This window comes from Vanellus vanellus, assembly GCF_965231255.1.
Source record: "Vanellus vanellus genome assembly, chromosome: Z".
In the NCBI taxonomy this organism is placed as follows: domain Eukaryota; kingdom Metazoa; phylum Chordata; class Aves; order Charadriiformes; family Charadriidae; genus Vanellus; species Vanellus vanellus.
In genome coordinates, this window is record NC_138908.1 from 61,120,265 (window position 1) to 61,138,375 (window position 18,111).

Genomic DNA, 18,111 nt, shown 5'->3' on the forward strand with positions numbered 1-18,111 from the left:
AAATCTACGCTGGCTGACAGCGAACAAAAGTTGCTACCATCTGAAAGTTGTTTGGTCGGGCATATATGAAAAGCCTGTTTTAATGGATTAATTTCAGACATGAGTTCCTGTCCTAAAAATAAAGTGATGTTTAAGATGCCTTAAGCTAGCCCATCTCACTCTTGCACAAGCCTAGAAAAGTGCACAAGATCAACATCCACGTTTCACCTAAGGTTCAGTAACTCCTAGTGTAACTCCCAGCTGAGAAGTTATTTCTTAAGACACACCATCCCTGAGCTACAGCCACCACAGACAAGATTCACTTCACTTCACTTACCTTCAGCCTTCTAAAAGCCAGGCATCTAGATGTCACTAGGCATTCTCATTACCCCTACCAATGGTGAAGAAAAAGAGCTACTGTCAGAAATGACAGTGATTCACCTTGTCCTAAGTTGTGCAAAGGGAAACCTAAATGATTGGTGTATACCAGAGGCTTAGCTCTAACAGTAAAGGAGAGAAATCCCACCCTAAAGATATGTAATCACATGGGAGTTAATTTGAGTTACTTGAATTTATTCACTGTTTTAGCCAAGTAAGTGTGATGTGCTGCTGACTATCACTCAAGTTGTTGAAACCTGGCTACTCATTAGCTTATGACACACTTAAGTAATGCTGAAAGCTCTTAGGACACATCCTCAGCACACATGCATATAAATTCTTTCATAGTGACATGGGAGAACTTGTTAGTCCTTTCTTGGAACACAGATGGAAACGCAGAATTCGGTGATTAATTGTTTTAATTGACATATTCAGCAGAGAAGCTGCTGAAGAGGTGAACTGCGTTGCTACAAGTGGTCCCTCCAGGTCGAGATGATGCATGTTAACGTGGCAGTTGGGGAAAACCAAATATTTCAGTTTACAAAACTGTCAACGCAGTACTTTCCATGGCATTACATCTGCTATGGTAGGAGGGTTAGAGAAGAAGAAGAAAACATTTCCAAGAGAAAAAAAAGCAACTTGCTTTATAAGGGACCATGTATTAAAATAAACGGGCTATCTAGCAACCTGATTGCATCTACAGGATGGTACAGGCTCTTGTCTTTTGGGTACTTGTTTCACCACAACAAGGATAAGCTGAAGAAACAAGGACGAGACAAGTCCAAAGTGAATAATAATATACTGTTAGAACAAAACAATTACTAAAAACCTAACTGGTATTTTTTCCTTATTAAATTGTCTCCCTAATTTCTGCCTTCAAGAAGAGCGGCAGAGGCACAAAAAAGCTAAAATCAATTATTAATCGACAAAAGGTTACAGATAGCCATTCCCACAGGACCCTGCTTCACAATCTTAACTGCAATATTGAGTAAATCTATACATTATGCTTCACGCAGCTGTGCTACAAATTTCAGAAATCAACACTAGAAAGATCTTTGTAAGTTGCTATGGTTCTGAGACAATTAGCCTAGAGACCTTTCAGCACCTTGAAATTAGCTACCTTTGTGGCACCTTGTATTACATACTGTTACATGCAGTTAATACTACCAGCAAAAGATGGAATTAACTCAGTCTTTGTATGTTTTATGCCATCATGGGGAAGCAAAGTGGCTGTAAAACCACCTTACATAGCTAGTTATGCATAGCTGATCATCGATTTACAGATCCAGATTATTCAAAGACAACACAGAGCAGAGAATCTGATTCCAGGTTTACAAGGGATGTATACTACACTCTACACCATAAACATACATCTTCAGTGTGTCTTTCTCTTTCCCTTCTCATAACCTAAATGGGAAGAGACTATAGCATTGCTTTCCCTTCATGTTCCTCTACAGATTTTTGTATCTGTGTTGTTGAATTCAAATGACCTATTCCAGATCACCTTTACAGCCCAACACATAACATTGTGGAGAGAACAGAATAGGGTAAGAGAAGAAAACAGAAAGAAGGATCACATCTTGTATCCATACATACTGGCTTCTTCAGGGGAGGACATGAACATAAAACCATGCCTCAATTTTTTTCAGTAAGTCTCGCACAGGCAGAACTAAACAAAATAAATGCACTTCTAAATATACATGTAAAAAATCCCCATAAGTAATCTTTCTAGTCCACAGGAAACATAGAACTATAATTCTTTTTGTAATACTTGCAAAGCATTTGTATGCTACACCAGTGAGAACTACGATAGCAGAAAACAGCATACTATAGTCTGGAGAAAAAAACAGAACTGGACGGGGTAGGAACCTAGAGTTGAAATTAGCTGGTATATGCCAATGTGCTAACATGAAATAACTGAACAGTGTTTTGGTACTTTCCTCGGAGAGAACACCAGACATAGAAGATGTACAGCAGAACCAGGAGTTTTTGAAACTTCCATGCTGATTCTAGATTTCCATGTTAGTCACTGAATTAACTTTACTAAGACTTCCCATCCCAGTAACCTCAATCATTTTCATAACATTGATATATCAAAACAGAAAAAACACTACTGGACTGAACATAGGAAGTTCCATCTGAACATGAGGAGGAACTTCTTTACTTTGAGGGTGGCAGAGCACTGGAACAGGCTGCCCAGAGAGGTGGTGGAGTCTCCCACTCTAGAGACATCCAAAACCTGCCTGGATGCCATCCTGTGCAACCTGCTGTAGGTGACCTTGCTCCGGCACAGGGGTTGGACTAGATGATCTCCAGATCAGACCCTGACCATTCTGTGATTCTGTGACTTTTAAAACAAAAACAATTTTAAAATATTAAACATAAATTATTGATGCCAGCTTATCCTTTACTAAGATTCACATCACATCCCTGAGTAATTTGGCTAGTCTATAAAATATTTTATGATAAACAAAAATTTTCAAATATTGATTAAACTGGGTATGTACTTGCTCATTTGTTGTCCTCTGCAAGTTAGATCCTGTTAAGGTTTTTATTTCTTCTACCTGAATTGCAGCAAGTTGAGGCTCAATCACATTTGCTATTTGTGTACAGTCACCATCTAACTGGGGAATACTGGATTCTGAATTTAACTGCTCTCCCTCAGTGTTAAACTGTCTCTCATTTGGGGCAACAGGAGTGATAGGTTGTACTACAGATGCTGGCAAGGCATTCAGAGCTGTCACAAGCTGCACTGGCAGGGTATCACTGTTCTCATCTGCTGATGGATCAATGGAAAAGGCATGACCCTGACACTCTAACTTGTCAGGCAATGGGTTTATCATTTTAAGACTCTCAGAATCACTGGGGGATCTCAAAAAATCACTGATTTCAAATTCACCAGTGTCTATACTCTGTTCAGTGAATGCTTCCATGAAAGTCTTCCCTGGGGATGTCAGTGAAAGATCTGTATCATTATTAGGGGAATATTCTTTCACTCTGTTATCTGTGTAAATAACGGTCATGCAGGTTCTCTGGCAATCTTCTGAAACATGCAGAAATACATCTTGTGGCATCTCTTCCTTTGGAATCGTTACTACATCCTCTAGAAGGGCGTCTAGACGGAGGCTTACTTCTGGAGACAGATCTTCATCACTTAATTTCTGTAAAAACAAAACATTAAAAAAAAAGTTTACAGACAGGAATGAAACAGCTGTTTTAAAAAACATGTAATTAATAGTCACTTTAGAAGTCATCCATATATATACATATCTTTTATTTGCAATTTTTGCATAAACTACAAGACTCAATGCCTTCCCTAGGAACTCACAGAATTTCTTAACAAGGGTTATACTGGGATCTCAGTTTCAAAAGTAACACACTTCAGCTGTTGACTTCCCTAGCAATGAAAATTCAGAGCAAGAGAGACTAAATCTGGTACAAAGTCAAATATATTACACCATTGCCAATGACCTGAGGGTGTTAAAGAACTTTAAAAGAAAGGCATTAAAAATTTGTCACCCAGAAACAATAAAAGTGAATATATTCACAATAATATAAAAAGCATGCTTAATAAAACACAATATATGAGTTTTGATTATATGTTTATGTGGATCCCACACAGGTATGGACCATTTGTGCCTCACAAGCTTCAATTCAAAACCTTAGGAATATGTTTGGAGGCTGCACATTTGAGTTTTCATACTGAGTACAGAACCACAAAATCTTGACCATTCTTGGAAAAGTAACACTGTTACTGTTTTCTTAATCACTTTGAGCCGCTTTCAACAGATGCACTCACTTTTATACCAATTAATAGCTTTTTTGTTTTTTTTTCCTATCCCTATTTCAAATGCATCTGCAGGAGAAAATCAGATGCCTCAGCAGACCTAAAACTTTTTTTTTTCTATATAACATTTGTATTTAATCGTGGTGTTGCTTAGTAATACTGGATCTTAAGATAATCTCTTTCAAAACATTTTTAGACTCTTGCTGCCAGCAAGTGGCAATACTGGGCAGTGCAAGAACCCTTTAACCACTGGCAACATACTTCTGATAAAGCTCACACACAATAAAACAGAAAGAGCAGAACTCCGACAGCGTTGACTCATGTTCAGTTTGTAAGCCATTACAAATCTCTGATTTTTTGTTGAAAAATTATTTCCCAGTGTGCTGCTTCCTATCTTGTATGTTTGAAGCTAATTGTTCCTTTTTAAGTACTAACTACTTTTTAGTTTGCTGTATTGAGTTACAGTTTCTTTTTAGACCGCTCCTCTAATTGGTGCAGGCTTTAAACAATTAGGAAAAAAAACCCACTGTCATAACTTTCTGTGCTTGAAGAACTGTGATAAAAACAGCATGTATATATATTATAGATTTCCCAAGAAAAAGGCTTGGTGCATTTGTTGAATGGCAGAGGAAACTTACATTTATATTAATATAGAAGGATTAATATAGAAGGATCATGCAGGCATAAATGACTAATTTTGTAAGTTCCCAAAAACCCAAATGTGAACTGAAATCCAACACGTAAATGTGACGGGTGTTCACAACCCCCTCATCCAACTAGAGGTACCTAAATTTCTTTAGCACTCATTTCTGTTGGCAAAATCCTATGGGACTTGCTCTATGAGTAGTTAAGACCTGCAGAACACAATAAAAGTCAAAACCTTCCCTCCCCAAAACCCATCCTCAGCTGCCACTTATTCATAAAGATGCTTAAAGCCCTAGTGCCTAAGGTCCCTGCACCTTCAATTGTCTGTTGAAAAGGAACAGAGGAGCTGCTGAAGGAGCAGGGCTGAGCCAGCTGGGAACTGAACCGAACCCGGGAGTTCTTTCTTCTGCGGACCCCAGTCTGGTCAGTATAGTCCAAATACATGTAAGTTTCACTCAAAGGAGGAGCAGGATTTGCCCTCAGTCGGTAGCTCACGAGTTAAACATCAACATTGTGGTAATTGCCTGTTCAGGTCCATCCTCCACCAGAAGAGCTATGCTTCAAGCAACTCATTTCAAAAAGGGGTTCCTATGTACAAATGGCAAAGAGAAAAAGGTATCTCTTTGGCATAAGGCTGTTAATTCTTTTTAGGGTCTGAATGCCAACCATTTCATGGCCTCTGTGAATCTCTTCCACTGAGCATGAGCATACTACTTCGAAAGCCTTAAATCCCACTATCCTCATGTCTCAATTATTCCCAGTACAAATCCAAATCAAGGTGCTCCATAATCTAGGCACAAATCCTGCTGACCTGCTAGCACCAGCCCAGAGTCTCATCTCCCCATCTTACCCAGTAAGCACACACTGGGTAACAGCTGGGCATGGACACAGTCAACTCCAGCCTCATTTGATTCAGAGCCCTGCACCAGAGGAAGCAGATAGACAGAGAAGTCAAGCAGAGGTCTCATCTGAAAAAAAAACAACTTACTTGCCAGTGGATATAAAAACTGTGTGTTAATAACTCACTGCACCAAAGGCCAGTGAGCAAGACAGGCTTAGCCAAGCCTTAGTTGTCTACCGCTCCCTGTGCCCTATGTAAGCAAGCTTAAATTTGGCCTGTCACCTCCAGCAGATGGCACTGCATTCGCATCACCTTGGTGAATCTTGACGTGCAAGGATTTCTTTTTCCATGTGTTTGAGAACAATTAAAAAGTTATCAAGAAACCGGTGGCTACCTGGTGTCACAGACTGTGGCTTGCAAATGTTACAAGATAAAACTGGACTAAGTAATACTAAAGTCTAAATAATGAGAGTGGTTTGGAAATGTTAAATGGACTCCTGTATCTGCTAGCACTGAGTCAAACAACAGCAGAGAAGTTCAGCCTTTCACTACATTCATATAAGAGCATCTCTATAAAAGAGTTAAGGCTTCAGAAGGATCAACATTACCACCTTTTGTGAGAATGCTGCGCTGAAGATTACTGCAATATACTGGGACATGAGGGATGCAGAGGGAATCACAGAACAGTTGAGGTTGGAAGGGACATCTTGAGATTATCTAGTCCAACCTCACTGCTCATGCAGTGTCAGCTGCAGCAGGTTGCTCAGGACCACATCCAGTCAGGTTCTGAGTATCTCCACAGGTGGAGAACGCACAACCTCTCTAGGTAACCTGTTCCAGTGTCTGACTACCCACACAGCTAAAAAGTGCATTTTTGTGTTCAGATGGGATTTCTTTTTGTGTCCACTGCCTCTTGTCCTATCAGAGGGTACTACCGAGAAGTCTAGCTCTCTCATATTAATTCCTTCCTGTTAGCTGTTCATACACATTGGTAAGATCCCCCTGAGCCTTCTTTTCTACAGGTTGAACAGTTCTGGATCTCTCAGCCTGTCCTCATATGAAAGATGCATCAGTCCTTTAACCATCTGTGTGGCCCTGTGCTGGACTCTCTCCAGTGCATCTCTTCCTTGTACTAAGGACACAGAACTGGACACAGTACTCCAGAGGTAGCCTTACCAGTTCAAAGTACAGGATCACTTCCCTCAACTTGCTCAAAACACTCTTCCTAACTCAGTCCAGGACACTGTTTGCCTTCTTTGCCACAAGGGTGTACCACTGGCTCATGGCCAGTTTATTGTCCACCAGGATCCCCGGGTCCTTCTCTGCAGAGCTACTCTCCAGCCCGTTGGTCCCCAGCACGTACTGGTGACTGAGGTTATTCCTGCCCAGATGCAGGACTTTGCATATCCCCTTGCTGAACTTCAAGAGATTCCCCTCTGCCCAGTTCTCCAACCTGTCCAAGCCCCTCTGAATGGCAACACAACTATCTGGTATATCAGTCACTCAGTACCATCTCTGAACTTTCTGGGGGTGCATTCTGTTTCATTTTCCAGATCATTACTGAAGATGCTGACCAGTATTGGCCCCACTATTGACAGACTAACAGAAATCAGAGCTGCTGTGTCATCAAAATCATGAAAACACAGCAAGACTCATTTTATGGTTTCAGAACTTCTATGCAGAAATTATGTTAATTAATGAATTTATCTTGTATTTTCAGGAATAGATACAAAAAACTAACATGCCTAGTGACTCACTTCTGGTTGTCAACGTGTCAGTCCTGCCCTTTCTTTAAATCACTACATGGAAGCCTGTGATGGCCATTGATGGCCTAAGAAACTTGGTATTATATTTATATATAGGTAGTTGTACATTTTTCAGAAAGGAATAGCCTAGGGAATTTAATATTTTTTTCTTTGTTCTGAGACAAGGGATACTCAACCATGTAATCAATCATATTTGCTACACAACATGAACAATTTGCTGTACTAGTCTCAAATTTGTCTTTGGTCTATTTTAGCAAGCACTGTTTTTCCCCCAAAATTAACCTTAATCAGGGTCCCTCAAAAAAAAGGAAAGTAAAATTGATTTATATAGCTTTCTAACTTTTAACTTATAGATACAAATCTATGGCAGTAGATGAAACAGTCATAATGCTATGGTCTCTGCATTAAACAGGTTATTTCAGCAGACAATTACACTGCGTATTGCTGTAAATTGTTCCACACTGGAATGTCAGAGAAGAAATAACAGAACTGGTATCCCGATGTAGGTTAATGAGAGGTTTCCTAAGAAGCTGCAAATGGCAGGAAGCATTACATATACCCAGTAAGATCCTCTCACTTCTCTAGGACCCATGCAGTTGATGTCATTAGTGCTGCAGAAACCCTCAAAATTGTCCATGACATTGCAATAGGAGTTGGTAATAGCAGTTACTTTTTGCTGCAGCAACAGCAACAGAGCAAATTTCAATGACAGTTTCTTTGTCCAGCATACATAGACCTGAAAGCAATGAAGCAGTCAGGGATGAACTGAGACTAGAAATCAAAAAGCACAACAAAGACATTGTGCCTCAGAGGGGCAACAGAAGGCAGCAACAATGCAGAAGTAGCAGAGCAGACACAAGTAACATTGTAGTTGCAGATGACAGGATACAGATGATACAGAGGCAAAGGTGAAGAACTCCTTCATGAAATGCTGCCAGTACTCCACTGTTGCTTGGACTTCATTGACTGCAAACCAAGCATGGAAGGAGTGCTGGATGGAAAAAGTGGGGAGGGGAAGCGGAGAGGAAGAAAGGGAACACTTGACCACTGGATGTTTATGTTGGTGGTTGCAGAACCTTCAACTCTTGCTCAAGATACTTCTGGGTTAGATGGTTCACATGGATATATTGAATTTTTGCTACTGTGTTTTCTGGAAGCTGTCAGGGAATTCCTTCTTCCCTCCAAGGTTTTCTTTCTTTTTCATGCAAAAACAGTGCTTGCCTGCAGGTAATTACTAAAATAACCAGTATTATTTGTGAACTACACTCGTAACATTCAGACTGTATGCAGCTTATCTAGATTAGGGTTGGTACAGTCCCTGTCCTTCCACTTGCCTTCAGCTATGTGTGCTGCACTGGCACTTACTAATCTTCTGGGGAACTGGACTGAAAAGATAACACAGCTGAAAACTAAGTCAACAAAAAAAAAATTGAACAGCATCTGACAGTTGTTCCCCAAAACTTGCTTCATTCTGCAGATGAAATAAGCGCTAGTGTTAGCCCAAAGGAAAAAGAAGAAATGCATGGCAAAGAAAAAGGGCAGTATCTTGCAACACCCAGTAGACAGGCTCACACTGAGCGGAATTACCCCCAATTCACTATCACTGAGAAAGAAGCTGACAAATAGGAGAAAAAGTGGCTCCAAAGCTATTCCCTCACTTTTACCTCATCAGCAGTGAAACCTGTCCCTCATGAGCAGCTTTAGGATGACCAAAGAGATATATCAAAAGACTGGTACTATCTATTTTTGGCCACAAGTCATTACTCCCAAACAGAAGGGCAGTTAGAGATACTCTGTTCCTCATCGAAGACCTCCCTAACGCCCCTCCCAAAATTTTCATTGGTGGAAAACATGTTTTAAGTTACCAAAAGTCTTCATTACTTTAGCTTAAGTAACAGCCCTTGTAGATTCTCTGTCATGGTGATGTCTTTCCTACTGTACTGTTACTGCTATGCTTCTACCCTTGTGCCTTGCAAGCTTAATAACTGCAATTCCTACCCAAAAAGCAGAAAATAAAAGTTAGCTCTTAAGCTGTTTTCACCTAATGCACTCAGTGTCACCTCAACAGCTATGTGCCTGCTTTGTAAAATGAAAGAACCACATATGCTTATTAAATTAAATATTTTATATATATTCAGTTGCAAAAACACACTAACCTTTTCTTCTGAATCTTTTTGAAATCCTTTCAATGTGATATCTAAATTTAAAGAGTAAACAAATATTTCAGTTGTACTATCACTGAATTCCAATTCTGAAAGTTCTCATCATCTCTAATAAAATGGCCTCTCTTCCTGATTAAGGCTAAAGTTTCACATGTTCTTAAAAATTTCTGTAGTCACGTTCTGTAAGTGGAATTGACAATAAGATTTCTAGTTAGCCTCTGTTAGTCACCAAATTATTTTCCAGAGCTATTTTGACACATTTCTTCATTGCGGTTTAGAGGCCTGTGTTCCCAAAGACTATCAGCAGATGGAATTGCTACCCACTGCACAGGATGAGACCTATCCCCTGCCCTCTGTAATTACAATGCAACTGGACAATACAGCTAAAACAATCCAGTAACTTACTGCCTCTACAAAGAGCTGGTCCCTCCCCCCCCACTCCCATCACCATGTTTTGACATTCATGTGACTCCCTGGGAATTTCCTAATAAGAAATAAAGTGAATGGTTTTCTCTTGGGTTAGCAAAAATTAGCTCAAACAGGGAGACAGCAAAACAGATGGGGCAGGCCTGCACTGCTAGGAGCACAGAGGAACAGCAGTACAACTGAAGCAGCAGCGGGTGACAGACAGATCTGGGGAATGACCAGTATCACTTTTGTTTCTTCTTTCTTACAGATGTCTTTGATTCTTGGACATTTTATTAAGAAGCATGTAGGAACCCTCAATGACTATTACATCCATGCTTACCTTACACATCCATATGGTACTTGAGTACTATGTGGCCTGTAACTTTTGTCAGAAAATTCCACAGCAATGAAATAATTTTAAGCTGGAAATATACCACTGTCTTGGGAAAACAGTTATTTTTTCAAAGAAACCTAACAGAATAGTTACAAAAACATAACTTGTAGTCCAAGACAACTATTAAAACTAAACAACTGTTGTAATGGCCACATATAGTCAGATTCTAAATAAACCTACACAGTTACTCATCTTCAGTAGCTCAAATAAATTTGCCACAGCTAGAGCAACTTTCAGTTTTGTAAAATATAATAATAGAACATACCTACAGAATTATTTTGCTGTCCCTCTACTGCAGCATTTAGTGCAAAACCAGGCTTAGAAATATTTTCAGGAAGTGATGGAAAGTTAATCCAACCCCTAGAATTAAATAATACAGTAAAAAGTTCTTATTCAGAAAGAATTGTAATCTGCTCAGCTTAAAAAAATTTCAACAGTACTTTGAGTTTATTTATGCAGTTTTGCACTTACAATTATTTGTAGAAACAAATGCAGTTATTTTAGAAGCATACTTCTCTTTACAAGGACATGCAGTAACTAAGACTTCCAGATTTCCTAAGTGGAGCTAGGTATGTTTGTACGTTCATTCCCTAAGTGAAAAAATGGTGCTTCCCATTTTTTATTACTTATTTCAGTATTTCAATTATAAATCCATCTTCTACTGAAATCCTTCCATAGCTTCTAAGAATAAAATTTTTTGTTTGTCTAATGGTTTTCCCTGAGTAGTTTACTGTCATTCCTCTTGCTTATGCCCTTATACCATTAACAGTAATATCATCAATAAAAACAAATCCAGGTACAGTTTGAACCATATTAGACACAGAATTACCCTGGACATAAATATAGATCCTTCACTAAGCAAACAAGAAAGCTGCATCACAACAGAACACCAAGAATAAAATAACATACAAATGGAGGTATAACAGAATTGTTTAATTACAGTATACCTGACTGGAATTCCTGTGTGATGTATTGTACTTACTGCAGTAGAGACTGAGACTGGTCAGATGCATATGCCTCTTGAGGTATCTGAATGGAAAAAAAAATTAACAACTTAGAAAACAAAGTACTTTATTATTTATTTTCTATGCTTTACTACATGCTTATCTTCTTCCTTCTGTGATTGAGCTGGGAAATGGAATTTTTAGATCTGATCCTTACATACATTACTAATGAGATACAAAAGCCATTCCACTTAAATCTTTTTTACTTGTCCTATTTGAGAAAAATGTTGAAAAATAAATCAAGACTATGAAAGACAACACTCACTCAGAAGGAAAATGTACCTATGCAAGTGGGACATGATTGCTTTAAACTTCAGGTGTTTTACACATCAAAAGACCAAATCACAAAGTATTTTTATTTCAACTCCCAGTTTTAATCTTTTTTTTTTTTTTTTGTAACAGTTGCCTCTTTTGATTAAATAAGACAGGGTGCTGCTCCAGAGACTGCAGAGTTCAGTACACAACTCTCAGTATCTCTGGAAAAGGCAGAATTAAGGAACTTAGCTGACAAGTCCCATGCATCAGAAAGCTCTAAGTGTCAGGGCTGCTAGATGCAGACCCAGGAAAGAGGCATGCGGGTAAGCAGAGAGCTAATGTCAGAGCAAGAGCCAAATTCAAACTCTTCAGTAAAAGGAGCTTCGATCTGCTTTTTGTGCTTCTGAGTATACGTATGGGAGAAATCTCCTCTAGCATGGAAAAAGGAGCCTTTATTTAAAGTCCAAGGCACCCTAGGAATGATTAAGATAGGCAAGTAAACTGCAGAACAGTTCTCTTCCAGATGTGCTGAAGACTGGGGCATTACTAGTGGACTATCAGCCTACTGGCTGCAATTTTAAACAAATCATTGACATACAGTAGAGAACATTCACAACACTAGGTAAACTCTGGGAAAGAACACCTCGGTGTGGACACCAAGTGATGACTTATATCGTTTGCACAAGGTATTAGCAACACAACAAGAACAACCATTTTAAAAATGACATGAAGACCAACAGGTGGAGATTGCCCAGTAGGAAGGACTGCTGAAAGGCTTCCTGGAACAAAACAGACTCTTTAGAAACAGTTTGTGCAATGATTATTGACTGATCTATTTCCAAAATACGGCAATGGGACAGTTGGCAGAAAGTTACTGACTTTGCTAAATACACGCTTTGTACGAATCAGCCTGGGTATTTACACAGAACATTATCCAGAGACCAAGCGAGGTCAGGAGGAGGGCAGAACATCTACTAAACCTCTTTGACTGGCTAGCATTGCTCAGATATATGCTTAAATCTCAATGAACTGTGGTATCTCAGAAGAAGGAGGAGCTACTTTGTCTGCTAAAAAAATTAGTTCTAAGCAAAATCAGTGTATTGCTGATTAGCTCATGGGTCTCAAATCACAGCAGTTACACAAATAGTATTTGTGGCCACTGACTGCAAGTACTGTGAACAGCCTTTTGTCCAGCTCTTTTCTTTTTGGTAAGGAAATTCCTGCAAAATTCAACTGATTTTTCTCATTTGAGCACTTATTTATACAGCCAACTATCTTAGGGGACTCTGCATGTGTTTCAAAAAAAAGAGTAATGCTTAAAAGCTGTAAGTGCCATCTAACAACTTTAGGTGCACTTCAACAAACTGGGCAAGAAAAAAAAAAAGCCTGGAAAAGGTGAAAGCACAAACTTAGAATCATGAGGGCTGCCTGAATAAGCCATGGAATACAGTGTCAACAGATAATGGAGACAACTTGTCAGTTGGAAAGAACCTGAATCCTACAAAATCTGTCTGTATATCTAATGCATCTCTGGTGGAAAAAAAGTCTTACTTACAATCTCTAGTAGAATCAAGGGTAGGATTGTATATCCCAAGCCTCCCCCAACCCACCTCAAGTACAGAGAAAGCCAAGACTCTTTGGAACAACTGAAACAGATGTTACATTTCCTGAAAAAAATCAGACTCTCCAGGCTGCATGACCCTCATATCACATCGTGTCAAGACGCTGTATTCACATAGGATCATTTCTGAGGACACAGTAGAAGGGAAAGATTCTATTGGACGCACGTCCCATGCTGGCTCTCAGAGTGGCTGAAGAGCCACACTGGTGCAATCTATACATGCAGGTATCAAGGATGACAGACCAAGAGTTCCTTACAGCATTCAGTAAGGATTTAAATTTTATACTGTCCCCATCCTGTGCATGACCAAACTGCCGGTGGCGTGCTATACAGGTCTCACAAAAAAAAAATAGCGAGAGCTACCCAAAATATTTGTTGAAAAGTTTCTTTGCTTTTTGACTTTTCCTTTTGCTGACAGGGGGTTTGTCCTTAAGACTTGGAACAATCCTTTACTGGGATTGCAGACTGGCTACCTGGTGAGAGCCACGAAGCCAAAGACTTTGGTTAGGCAGTACGTAGTCAGATCAGCTCCCAGAGGAGAACGGGAAAGAGTAAATGGGCACTTCCCTCATTCCCTCTGTCCTTAGAAAACTGTGATAAACACTGGGACACACAAGCAGCAAAATAAACTGATGGAGAAATGAGTGAAACAACAGCATCTTTTTGATTTTGTTCACTGTTTCCCACACTGTCAGCTGAGACAAAATTTATTCGCAATTCTGTAATGCTCTCTAAAAACATTCACTTCAGTAGAAGAAGTGGGGGTTTTTCAATGTTGTTTTTGTCATCTCAGAAGCAGTTTAGTTCTTTTAAAAACCCTCTTATACTGGAATAAGGATACATAGATAGCGGTCTTTGGATTGGTGAATCCACAGTGCTAAGGGGAGGAGGGTAACAGTCACAGGTTTTAAGACAATCTCAGTTAAAGAGTAGAAACCTGTTTGTTTCCAATTGTTTCATGACCATTTTATAGGCAGGTGGAAAGCTGATTGCTCAAGTGTACAGAAGTTTATGGGCTAGCTACCAGCTGTGGCAAATATATTAAAACACAGGCTAACTAATAGATTATGGAATGCAGAATTATCCATAGAGTGGAATAAATACCCCATCATCATGCAAGCAGATATTTTATTTTACATTTCCTTTTACATTTCAGATTATTATCTCTTTCTTTTTTAAAGAAACAATTATCCAATCATTGGATCACAGCTAATCTCATAATGAGTAACTAAGGGTGTACTCTGGCATGGTTAATCCAGATGGTTATCTTTCAGCTTCTGAAGGGAACATACTAAAAAGTTTGTGCTCCACAACTTCTTCATCTTTGTCATGGGCTTGATTCTCAAATTTGAAAGGTTATACCCTCATAAAACACCAGGGAAGAGACTTTGATACCCTCCCACAGTGAATATGCTATACACATGACAACTATCTTGCCATAAAATTAGTTTCAGCTGCAAGCCACCAGGCTCTTTTGCACATAAAAGAATGGGAGGCCTAGTGAGTTTATTAATAATAAATAGTTAGATATGTGTAGCAGGAGATGTACCATTTCTATATCTACTGGATTTACCTGTTCTTCCTTCTGACTATATGTAGGATCAAAAAAATTCTGTATAAAACAGATTTCTGGAGAGAGAGCTCCTAGAAAAAAAAAGAAAAAAAAAAAAAACAAAACCAGAAGAAAAATATGGTAATTAAAGGAAGTTTTGATTGCCCTAATTTCTACATAACTTTCCATACATAACTCAGTAACTGAGGTATATGTATCAAAGCTTCTGATATGCAATGGACTTAAGAAGTTAAACGGCCTATTTAACTATATTTTGAAAGTACAATATAGAAGAGGTCAGAAATTAATAAAACCAGCTGGGAGGAAAATTTATTTCACTTAGCTTTCTGGAACTCTCCTTGAGTTCATGTCGGAGATTAACTCCTCTTATTTTTTAAACTAACAACTGGAATTTTGGTAAGATGCTTGATCCATTTGACTAAAAATATTTGTACTCCTATACGGAATACTTTCTTTAATGACTATGTAAAGGAAGAACTTCTCTCTGGAAAAAAAAGAAACCCTTAAGGTTGGACCCTTAAGTTTCAAACCTAGAATGTTGTTACTGACATTAATAAAATACCCATCAAATTAATCTTTATGTTATGTATCTCATAACCAAATCTCATCACTACAGAAGTAAGCACAAATACACAAATAATGAAATACTAAGTCCACCTTACAGAATATAAAATCCCACAAGCAGAATGCTAAAAATACCATAATCTATTACATTTACAGAGACAAAAAAAACCACCTAACCCTCAGACAAATGCTCACTCCACAACCTGAACAATGAGTCAAATAAACATGCCTTAAACCATGTATCTTGAAAGTTGCCAGGTCTTAATTCCAGTGGATAACACAGGTAAGTTCAAAATGGGATAATGCTTCTTTCCTCAGACAAAACTATTGAGCAACTATGAAAGGTTTAGCATCAGGAAATCACAGCCCTAGGAAAAGTTTCTGCAGATTTCAATGGGCTGTCAATAAGATTTATATTAACTCAGAGTAGGTTAATAAAAAACGGTAGTCCGCCCAGGTCTTCAAATTGGCAAAAAGAGAAACAAAAAAAAATCTGAAAGAACACCCTGTTTCACTTAAAGAATTGGCAATCTCTGTATTGCTGGAATAAAACCTACAGGATGGAAGTCAGATGGATTATACAAAAATGGCAAGGAGGTACCAGTAAAACTATTATGTAACTACAACATGATTGCTCACGCAACCTGCTCTAAGGGAGTTATTAGGGAAGATTTTAGGCCTTTAAATGAGCATGCATGCATTTATGTTTAAAGTAATTTAATATTACACTTAAAATAATGCACTTAAATATCCCTACCCAAATTTTGTACGTTAAGGTTTTGTATATTAAAGGTTTTTTTAAAATACAATATGCAACTATAGTTACATATGACTATTATATGTCTCAATTCCATTTATATGACTATTACATGTCTAGATTCCATTTATTTTATTCCGCTCAAACACAATACACATCTCTAAATAAAAAGGATATCCCTACATATAGTTCAAACACTTCTCAAGCCAGGCATTCTCAGTTATAGTACACAGGAAGTATGGAAAACTAAGAGTAAACCTCTTTTTCATACATTAAATTTGTGCTGCACATTCTTCTAAACACAAGCTAAAACTATTGATGTAGTAAGAAAGCACATACAGTTCACAAGAATGAACTTCATGTATCACTTAAGTAATAGGGACAGCAACAGTTTATAGAAACTGACTGAAACAGACGGATAAAAGAATCTGTCCTACCTTCATTAATTCTTATTTCAGTTGTTAAATCCGTGTTCTTATCAAGAAAAGGCAACCTTGGCAAAATAAATAAATTTAAAAAAGGCCGTTAAACAGTTGTATGCTCTGCTAACACCAATGGTAAAGGACCCCCTGACTGCGAAGAGATACGTGATACTCTGCATAGAAAACCTTCAGTAGGGAGGTACATCACCGTTTTACGTATTTCTAGGCAACACTGGGTCACAAAGCCAGTACAAAATGTGCAGCTGCTTGGTAGTTTCAATTCTTTGCCATAGAATTTTGTAGAATTGTCTCGGTTGGAGAGGACCTTTAAGATCACCGAGTCCAACCATCAACCCAGCACTGCCACTAAACAATGTCCCTACGCACCATGTCTACTTGTCTTTTAAATACTTCTGGGAATGGCAATTCCACCACGGGCCTGGGCAGTCTGTTCCAATGCTTGATGCCCCTTTCAGTGAAGACATTTTTCCTAATATCCAGTCTAAACCTCCCCTGGTGCAACTTGAGGCCATTTCCTTGTGTCCTATCACTTGTTAGTTACGAGAAGAGACCAACCTCCACCTTGCTACAGCCTCCTTTAGGTAGCTGTAGAGAACAATAAGATTTCCCCTCAGCTTCCTTTTCTCCAGGCGAAACAACCCCAGTTCCCTCAGCCGCCCCTCGTAAGACTTGTGCCCAAGACCCTTCACCAGCTTCTTTGCCTGTCTCTGGACATGTCTTAAAAGATGCAAGAGACACCGTCATGAAAATGGTACCAAGTTACAGTTGTGGAGAAATAACACCAGCAGCCATCGTATTTAACAGCGTTTTCTTTTATTTTCTCTGAGCTGGGGTCTGGTTATGTTTCACTTCCACTAGCTAAAATGTTGTTCAAGAGGGTCTGGAGGCACAAACTCGGAGGCCCACAAAAAAAAAAGGGGGGGGGGGGGGGGGGGACGGGGGACGGGGGGAAGGGGACGACTGTGCCTGGCGGGCTTTTTCCTCAGCTCGACCCCAGAGCCGGGCGGGCCGGGGACCGCGGCTCCCCTCCTCTCCTCAGGGCGGCGCAGGCCCGGCCCCCTCATGCCGCCGCCGCGGGCGCCGGGGCTTCTCCGTGCGCCGCACCTGCCGCCGCGCTCCCCACAGGAACGCGCTTCTCAGCGCCACACCGCGTTACCACGTCCTCCTACGGAGCTCCTCTTCCTCCACATCGCTCTCCGTCACGGAACCCTCCACGATGATCTCGTCGCTATCGCTCCCCCCGCCGCCGCTGCCGCTTCGCTCCTCCATGGCGCCTCCGCTCCGCTCCCCCGGGCGTCGCTGGCGGCCGCGCCTTCCCCCAGCGTGCCACGCGGCGTCCCCCGGCGGAGGGGGTGGCGGCCATCTCATGGAGGCCCCAGCCCCGCGGCGCCCGGCTGCCCTTGGAGGGGTCACGGGGAGGCACACCGGGAGAGGGGAGGTTGCTCACAGCAAGCGCTGCCCCTCCAGAATGGGTGAGGTTGGGGTGGTGGCAGTGGAAGTTAAGGGCAGCTCTCCCTTCGGAGCCATTGGGACG

General features: G+C 40.0%; 1 protein-coding gene across 1 annotated transcript in view; it reads right to left on the reverse strand.

Moving 5' to 3' along the window:
* ANKRD31 (ankyrin repeat domain 31) overlaps positions 1–17,846 on the reverse strand; it is a gene marked incomplete at its 5' end in the record, with an annotated part of 63,096 nt that extends 45,250 nt beyond the window's left edge. The window contains 7 exons of the mRNA XM_082497996.1: positions 317–326; positions 2,865–3,518; positions 6,882–7,097; positions 7,956–8,072; positions 14,790–14,884; positions 16,572–16,627; positions 17,734–17,846. Coding sequence (XP_082354122.1) covers positions 317–326; positions 2,865–3,518; positions 6,882–7,097; positions 7,956–8,072; positions 14,790–14,884; positions 16,572–16,627; positions 17,734–17,846 — 1,261 coding nt within the window. The remainder of the gene's footprint in view (positions 1–316; positions 327–2,864; positions 3,519–6,881; positions 7,098–7,955; positions 8,073–14,789; positions 14,885–16,571; positions 16,628–17,733) is intronic.
* Positions 17,847–18,111: the final 265 nt, after the last annotated feature.